The sequence below is a fragment of the Tupaia chinensis genome, unplaced genomic scaffold (genome assembly GCF_000334495.1).
Source record: "Tupaia chinensis unplaced genomic scaffold, TupChi_1.0 Scaffold000047_1, whole genome shotgun sequence".
NCBI classification, from domain to species: Eukaryota; Metazoa; Chordata; class Mammalia; order Scandentia; family Tupaiidae; genus Tupaia; species Tupaia belangeri.
The window spans coordinates 4,002,099-4,010,582 of record NW_006159505.1 but is presented as its reverse complement, the minus strand read 5'-3'; the positions used below and the strand labels follow the sequence as shown (position 1 = coordinate 4,010,582).

Here is an 8,484-nt window from a genome sequence, read left to right as displayed (position 1 = left end):
CAGCAGGAACACCAAGTGGATACGCGTGGACACATCCTGGACCAGGCTTTTCTGGTGAGAGTAAACACATCGTAGAGTGGCTGGTGGCATCAGCTGGGGGACAGAGGGGAGGACTTGCCCTGTTCTGGTACAACTATCCCCAGCTCACTCTACACCAGAGTGATGTTGGCAAATTGAGTACAGCCATGATGGTGAAGGGAACACACTTTCTATATATATAAAAGACTATATTTTGCTGATTCGTTTTTTTTTTTTTTAATGTTCACCTTGTGAGTCAGGTATTGTCATCCCTATTATATTTTTGCCATCAGGCTGATGGGAAAACTGAGGCTCCAAGAGGTACTGTGCTTTGGCTGAAATTCCACAGCAAGTAAATAGCTGGACCAGGATTAGAACTCCTATCTATAGACTCCTAAGTCTTTACCTTTACATTACATGAGGTAAAAACTGTTCACTGAGTTGGGAAGACAACAGAGCAGGTCAAGGGAAACAGTCCATTGAAAATCCCATCCTAACGCCTGGTAAGATGGAGAAATTCTTGCTCTGCTCTTGGACGATTCCCCCAAGATCAATTGGGGTTGGAGAGGGACCACTCTTTGACAGCCTCTGTGGCTTTGTGTCTGGCTGAAAGCCAGGGAAACTGACCAGAGTTTACCCAGTGCCTGGGTCGGCTTTGAAGGGACTGAGGTAGCTGTACAGGAGACCCACCAAATGATCTCACATCTGTCTTGTGCAGTACCTCCAGTGGCTTTGCCAGGCAAGGCATGTTTATAAATCAATATTAATGCCATTCCAGTTCTTGTAGCTTCCTAAGAACTCTCTGGTAGGCTACTGTGTTCCCAGGTCCTGCTGTGGTTCTCAAGAGATAGATGTCTGCATAGATCAGATAGCAAAAGACTACTCTGTTGGTCTCATCTCACTTTAAGTGGGTAGTATAGGCTTTTTTTTGCAGAGTCCTATGGAATTTGTTTCATGATTATGTCCACTTCTCTTTGGAGGGATTAAAACAACAATGCTGAAGAGAGGCAGCATCACCATGCCTCTCTTCTATGCTTCCATAGTGGTCTTTCCCCCCTTTGTTTCCAAATACATATGCATTCCCATATTTAATCAACACAGCTTGTTTCCCATGTTGCCACTTTGAGTAAGAGAAGAAACAAGAATGTTTCCAAGAGTAATGGGCTATTCAGTCTACCTGTTGGATAGTTCCACTTGAGTGTTACCCTAGCACCTCATATTGAATTATTGTACCAACCCCCCTACTCAAATACCAATACATACCTCTTCTGTATTTACTGTATTGTGTTGGCACTACTGTCTTCCTGGTCACCAAGCCAGGAACTTGGAGTTATCATTGATACTTGCTGCTCCATCACCAGCCCCACCCTCACTTTTACCTAGGCCAGCATTTTTATTAAATAGCTGTCAAATCTGTTTTTTTCGGGGCCAGCAGGTGACATGGTGGTTAGGGGTGCTGGACTCCCGCATGGCTGACCACGGTTCGCGTTCTGGCCCTGGAAGCTTGTTTTCTCTTTCTCTGTCTGTCTCTTTCTCTCTCTGTCCTCTGCAAATTAAAATAAAATAAATGAATAAAGTTAAATAAAAAAATTCTTTAAAAAAAATCTGGTTTCTTCTCATCTTTACAACCACCACCCTATCTGGGCTACTGTCATCTTTGCTGGCCGAACTGAGTAACTTCCCAACTAATTTGAAACAATTACAGTGCTTTTATTTCACATAAGAAGCCAGAGGCATTGTCTAGGTTAGTTTACTGGTTTAATGATCTCTCCCAAGGCCCAGGTTCGTTCCCTCTTTCTGCTCGGCCATCCTCAGCATGCTGACTTGTCCTCTAACACTGATTGCCTTCATGATCCCAAGATAGCTGCAGCAGTTCCAGTCATCAGATATAGAGGATGACATCCAGGATGGAGAAGGGATTGTTACTGTCGTAAGTCTATTTTTAGAAGGAAGAAAAACTAGTTACCTACCCTGAGCTCCAGCAGCCGTTGTCTTGTTGGCTAGATTTATTGGGTCATTGGAAAAGCCATGACATATTTTTCTATGTTTTTCTAAGTAAAAATGTGACATGACTTTTCCGATGACTCAATATATCACATGTCCAAACAGTCATCGGTGAGGCAGGTCTAGACTTATTCCTTGGAGCCAAAGCTTAAGAACATGTCCACTCAGAGAAATCTGAGCAACATCAGTGTTCTTGAACAAGGAAGAAGTAGGAAAGTGGTTATTGGTAATTAAGGATATGCAGTATAAGACATCTTCAGAAAGTCTACAGAAAATGCATATTAAAACTATGTATGGATTTCAAAATTCTTTTTTCTACCCCAAATCACAATTTAAGTCCTATACTGGCAGCTTCAAAAACACCTGGGGACATATCCATGCATGCCCCAAATCCTGACAGGCTAGAGAAAGGGAGCCGAAGGGATCGTGGTATGACCATGTCCGTGAGGGGATGCTTTCCCCATCCCTGTCTGTCTCTCTGGTGAGCACTCGTGCCCTCTGACAGTTCAGATAAAAGTGATCGCATCCGTCAATGCAGCTACGTGGCTTTCCATATGACCATGAGCTCTTTGAAGGGATGGACTGTTTCTGTTTTCTTCATTGCCTTCCCAGTGCCCAGTTCAGTGTCTAAACATGATAGTACCACAAACAAACTATTAATAGAAATAAAAGGGATGAGGTTTGATTCTACATAAATAAAAGCTCCAGAGCGAACTCTTTAATTATTATTTGGGGGTGACATATGGTAGTCAAAAGAGCATGGAATTTAGTGGTTACAGATTTGCATTCAAATCACAGATCCATCAGTTACTAGCCGTGGAACCTTAGGCAAAGCACTTTACCTCTCTTAATCTTATTTTTCCTCATTAAAAAAAGGGGAGATAATTTTTTTTTATGTCAAGGATTTAGTTAGGCTAACAAGAAAGCTTGTTAGTATATACAGAGCATGGCCCTAAATATTTGGTTAATGAGTGAATGAACAAACGAATGAATGAATAAGCAAACAAAGTATGATGAATGTATGAGATTGCCCAACAAGAGCAAAATGAACAAGTAGATGAACTCATTAAGCTTGGTGGGGGCCTCGAGAGCTGACCCTGAACTATGTTCCAGCTGAAGCACCACTGTGTGAGGAATCCTGCAGACCTGTGCAGCATTAACGTGAGCGGCCTGAAGCTCTCCAAGGTGAGGCCAGCCAGCAGATGGGACTGGGGTAAGCCAGCCCTGAGGTGGCACCTGGTGTTCTGGTTTGTCCGTTGCACCTCTGGGGTCTCTGGGGTCACGTGGAAGGAGGAAGGGAGCGTCAGACAGGACTTACTGGGTAGAACCAACATTCAGACACAAACTTTTGCTAAAATTTTGTATTGCCACTTTCTCTTTAAGGTGATAAAGGAAATAATAAAACTGGTTTTGAATCTGCCACAGAACTATGTTGGGGTGTAATTGATTGTGTGACACTGAGTTCTTACCTCAAGAGCCTACAAGAGAAATTTCTCCCAGGTTTCCATGCTGGGAAGGCTAATGGTACACACACATATGTATACAGTACAAGTCCAAAACAGTTATGGGGTGATAATCACCAATTCAAGAGAGTTGTTATGGGACTGGGAGGGGCCCGTGGAGGGGGCTGGACATTGTGGCAGCCAGATCTCAGTAATGTTTTACTTCTTTAAAGAAATTTGAAGCAAAAGCAGCAAGATAACCAGATTTAATAAAATTGGATAGTAGTCACACGAGTCTTCAGAGTATTATTTGCTGTACTTCTCTGTACATTTGAAAGTTTTAGTAATAGAAAAAAAAAAAAAAGAAACAGAAAAGCCCTTACAGTCCTTGATAAGTGACTGCTCCCATGTGAAGCATGTCTCTTGCTCCTAGTCCCTTCAGGTCTTCCTTCACTTTGATGGCAGCTCTGGAGTTTTGGCAAGGCTTCCAGGCAGGGAACTAATCTTGTGTATTTTTCTGAAATGCCTTCCTACAGGCTAAGGAAAAGGACTTCAAGCATTTTAATTCTGTGATTTACATAAATGCCTCAGAAAACCTGCTGCCTCTAGGTAAGTTTTTCCTTCTTGAAAACTGTCATTGGCCTCCTGGTCTGCACAGCCATTCACTTGTGTTAGGACCTGTCTATCCATCTACCCATGATTGGCTATGCATCTCTTTCTCTGGAAGTGCAGTGTGCTAGGTGCTAGGCAGCACACAGGCCTCCACTCCAGCCCTGCGCTGGCATTACCTACTAGAACATTCCTTTGTGAGCTGCTACTTCTCTCTCTATAAATGGGCATAATTCCCTTGCTTTCCTCCTCCCTGTGCAGGGGGTCCTGCAGGCTCAGATGAGATAGGTATAAAAAACGGCCTCAAGCCTATAAATGTTTCCGTAGGAGATAAAGCTAAGTTATTCAGCAAGTCCACAGCGACCCCTGCTGGGGTGTGTGACCACATGACTTTTAGGAAGGAGTCTATACAGTTCCTGCTTTGGTGGGAGACATGGGCTCAGGCACTGATAGTTCAAGCAGGATGTGGTAAAAGCAGAGGTGGAGGGAATCAGGGAATGTCATGCAAGTGTGTAAATGGGACGTCAATTTGACCAGAGTATCAGGAGGAACTTCTGAGCAGAGAAACTCGTCATGTGAGACCAAAAATGAATAGGAACAGCTGCTCAGAAATGGGAGGTAAGAAGGCATTTCAGGCCGAAGGAGTGGGTATGGAACAGTAGTTCCTGGCCTGGGAGACTGAAGAGTGCCTGAGAGAAGTGAGATTAGAGAGGTTGGTAAGACTAGATTGAGTGACTGAATACTGCTGGCCAAATAGCCTTAGAAGACTTTTAAATAGAGAGGCTCAGTGACAGCTGTAAAGAAAGTGAATTATAAGATAAGAAGATGGAGGTCAGGAAATCTGGGAATTGAGGCTTGACCCAGGGTGAGGCCAAAAGGGGATTGACAGAGAGAGGAGTTGATTCAGAAAGAGGTAGAAATTATAGGACATGGTAACTATTGGGGATGTGGGAAAAGGGGGAAATCAAGGAGCTTCTCACTGAGAGCACATTAGGTTAGGGAGGAAATAGGATGAGTTCAGTTTCGCTGCACTGAGTTTGAAGGATGTTTTTAAAGAAGTGTATGGGAACCAGCAGGTGGTATAATGGTCATGCATTGGACTCCCTCACAGTCTACCACAATTTGAGTCCCAGACCCAGTGGCTTAAAACTCATGCCAGGCATGTGTGTGTGTGTGCCCAAAATCCCGAGAGGAGAATGGAAAATGTATAGTGGTGTGGCCACCTCCCTAGGGGGGTGATTTCTCTCTCTCTTTCTTTCTTTCTTGTTTTGGGGAGGGGAGGTTTTTGCTATAGGGCACGTGCGCTCACCAGAAAGACAGAAAGCAAGAAATCACCCCCCAGGGGGGATGACCATGCTGCAACCGCTTCTCCTCTATTTTCCTCTCGGGATCTTGAGCACGCATGCACACGCGTCCGGCATGAGTAAGCCACTGGGTCCAGGACTTGAACCGCAGTCGATTACGTGGGAGTCCAGCAACATAGCCATTACACCAACTGCTGGTCCCTGATTTCTCACTTTCTGCCTCTCTGTCTCTCCAGTGCCCTATAGCAAAGATCTCTCATTTAAAAAAAGGAAAAAAAAAAAAAAAGATGTATTATGAAGCCCTGTCCTGCCTGTCCTGGAGGCAACAGTATGTTCTGCCAGGAGCATGAGCTTGAAATACAAAAGGCAGTAGGCATATGAAAAGATGCTCAACCTCATTAATTATTAAAACAGCATCAAGAGACTACTTTCTGCCTATCAATTATTGGTAAAAATGGAAAGGACTGAGGATAGCTGCTCTGGTATAGATATGGAGACTCTGTGTCCAACTGGTGGGAGTATGTAATTTGGTACAGCATCATGAAAGTAATTTCGCAATGCTTCTTAACATTTTAAATACATTGTCTTTAATCTAACAGTTCCACTTTGAGGAATTCACTCTAAGAAACTCACTAGTACATGGATACTCATTGGACACATCCTGAGATGTGTCTCTTTGTTAGGCTTTCCTGGGCATTCTGACTCACAAGTCTACCATAGGACCCACTGACACCACAGTTCACTTAGGAGGCTCTCAGTAATCTGGCACAGGCTGGCAGTAGCACAGGACCACAGAGTGTCCGTTCAGTGGAGTCCTCACAGAAGTCCAAGTAGCAGTCCATGGACTGCTATCCATCAGCTGTCATCTCATCTGCAAGACAGTGAGACTCATTGGGCAGATGCAGGGGTCATCTCAGGTGCAAGACAGATTCATTGGGTAGATGCAGGCGCTACCCTAGCTTAGAATTCTCATTCCCACAGGAGCCAGCATCCCTTGTAACACTCCATAGGCATACCTTCTAGAGTTCCCGTGAAGGGCATGTCTCATTATAGGAGTTGCCCAAACAGGCAACTACCCCCATCAGGGGTTTATAATCATTTCTAGTTTCTTCTAGTCTAGATGCAATTTTTCAGTCTGGGGTCATTTTTACTACAAGCCTAGTAACACAGTCACCATGCCATTTCTTTCAGGTTACCAGGGGAACAGGGCTAGTAAGTCAGCCCAACATCCAGTTCTCATGCAGAGTGGGAGAAGTTTTTATATCTTTTATTCACAGAGCATAAAGGATAATCATTAAATAAACTAGAATATGTTTATACTGTAGAACATAATTAAGACATTAGGGAGATCTATGTTTTGTCATGGAACAATCTTTGAGTCACACTGTTAAGGAGAAAAAGCAAGTCGCAGTATAGTATATGTAGGATGATTGCAATTTTGTGAAAATCTGGTGTGTGTGTGTGTGTGTGTGTGTGTGTGATCTCAGTATATGTGTATTATGCATGAAACTTTTAGTAGTTAACTCAATGTATTGGGATTAAGGAGGAGGTTTTATTGTGATATTTGACTATTTATGGTGTGCATGATCAACTTTCGGAATCAGAAATAATAATTTTTTGAGAGGTTTTTGCTATAGTACACATGTGCTCACCAAAAAGACAGAGACAGAGAGTGAGAAGTCACCACCCCGGGGGGATGGCCATGCCACAATCCCTTCTCCTCCATTCTCCTCTTGGGATCTTGGGCACGTATGCACATACGCCCAGTGTGAGTTTAAGCCACTGGGTCTGGGACTTGAACTGTGATTAACTACATGGGAGTCCAGTGACATAGCCATTATGCCAACTGCTGGTCCCGGAAATAATATTTTTTAAAATGGGCTTTTCTGTTGCACAAAGATAGGTTTAATTCTTGACTTTTCCACTACCACCAGTCTCGTTTATACAAATCACTTAACCTGACTGAGCCTATTTTCTCAGCCATAGATTAAAAGCAGTAATCCTCATTTTTCAGGGTTGTTAGTGACTTAGAGGCCCTGTGATTTATAAAGCACCTTATACTGTGCCCAGCTAACCCAGTAAATAGTCATTATTAATATTTTTCTTTTGAGTTCTTCTCAAGCTGCAGATTCTCTCTTTTTCCTCCCCACATAGAGGTGTTTCACACATTTCCAGCCTTAAAGGAACTGGAGCTCGCATTTAATGGCATCAAAACAATCTACGTGAAATATGGAGACTTCAAGTTGTTGGAAGTAAGTTGGAGGTAGGGAGTTTTTGGTGCCCACCTGTTCCCTTGAAAGGAGTGAATGTAGAGTTCTCTACAGAGTATAACTGCTGGGATGGGGCTTTCTAGGCCTTTCCAGCTAGACCCTTGCCTCATGGCTGGTCTCCGGGGAGGGTAATGGTTATGGTGATGGTAGTGTTGGAGGGTAGAGGTGCTGATGGTAATGCTGGTAATGGTGGTGGCGGTAGTAGTAACAGTGGTAAAAATAGACCCATGGCCATGGTGCATGATCCTGGAAAATAAATGCCAAAGGTCCTATCCAAGGAAGTCTGTATTGAAAAGTGAGTTAAAGAATATCAAAGGGGGAGAGTTTGAGAGATCTGAATCCAGTAGGGTTGGAGGAGCCATGGAGGGAAGAGGTAGATAATGCAACTGGGATCAGTTGAGCTAAAAACTCTGATTCCAAAGACCCCCCTGGCCTAGTGATCTGGGTTTGTCCCAGCAGGCTGGGCTAGAACAGGCCGTATGGGTTAGTCCATAGGACCAAGATGAACATGAAATATAATAGGGTCTGGGATTCTGGGGCAGACCATTGGCATTTGCATATCCATAGCTGTTCTTCAATCTTCTGATTTGAAAGTATAGAAAACTTTGTTTGTATTCTTGGCTTTCTCCTAAATCAACATTTTCATCCTCACTCATTTTCCATGCATGCATTGTTCAACTTAATTACCTCTTCAAATCTTTTGAAGCCTTGGGGCCACTTTTCACAAAGGAACAAAGATTTTGCCACTACCTCAGTCACTGCACATGTAGAGACTAGAGAACAGAGGTGGAGCTAGGTGTGGGGCTGACACCTGGCCAAGCTCACTCTCACTCACTG

The 8,484-nt window shown here is 43.6% G+C and overlaps 1 protein-coding gene and 1 long non-coding RNA gene across 4 annotated transcripts in view; one reads left to right on the top strand and one right to left on the bottom strand.

Moving 5' to 3' along the window:
* Window positions 1-8,484, top strand: part of XRRA1 (X-ray radiation resistance associated 1) — a 62,010-nt gene that overhangs the window by 17,136 nt on the left and 36,390 nt on the right. For all 3 annotated transcript variants that reach the window (XM_027774183.1, XM_014590608.2, XM_014590604.2), the window contains exons 5-8: window positions 1-54; window positions 3,136-3,207; window positions 4,001-4,073; window positions 7,532-7,629. The exon at window positions 1-54 is cut by the window's left edge and continues 1 nt beyond it. In XM_027774183.1, coding sequence (XP_027629984.1) covers window positions 1-54; window positions 3,136-3,207; window positions 4,001-4,073; window positions 7,532-7,629 — 297 coding nt within the window. The remainder of the gene's footprint in view (window positions 55-3,135; window positions 3,208-4,000; window positions 4,074-7,531; window positions 7,630-8,484) is intronic.
* The window catches only part of LOC102488456 (uncharacterized), a 31,116-nt gene continuing 24,389 nt past the window's right edge, over window positions 1,758-8,484 (bottom strand). Inside the window, exon 4 of the long non-coding RNA XR_333384.3 lies at window positions 1,758-1,954. This is a non-coding gene — a long non-coding RNA (uncharacterized LOC102488456). The remainder of the gene's footprint in view (window positions 1,955-8,484) is intronic.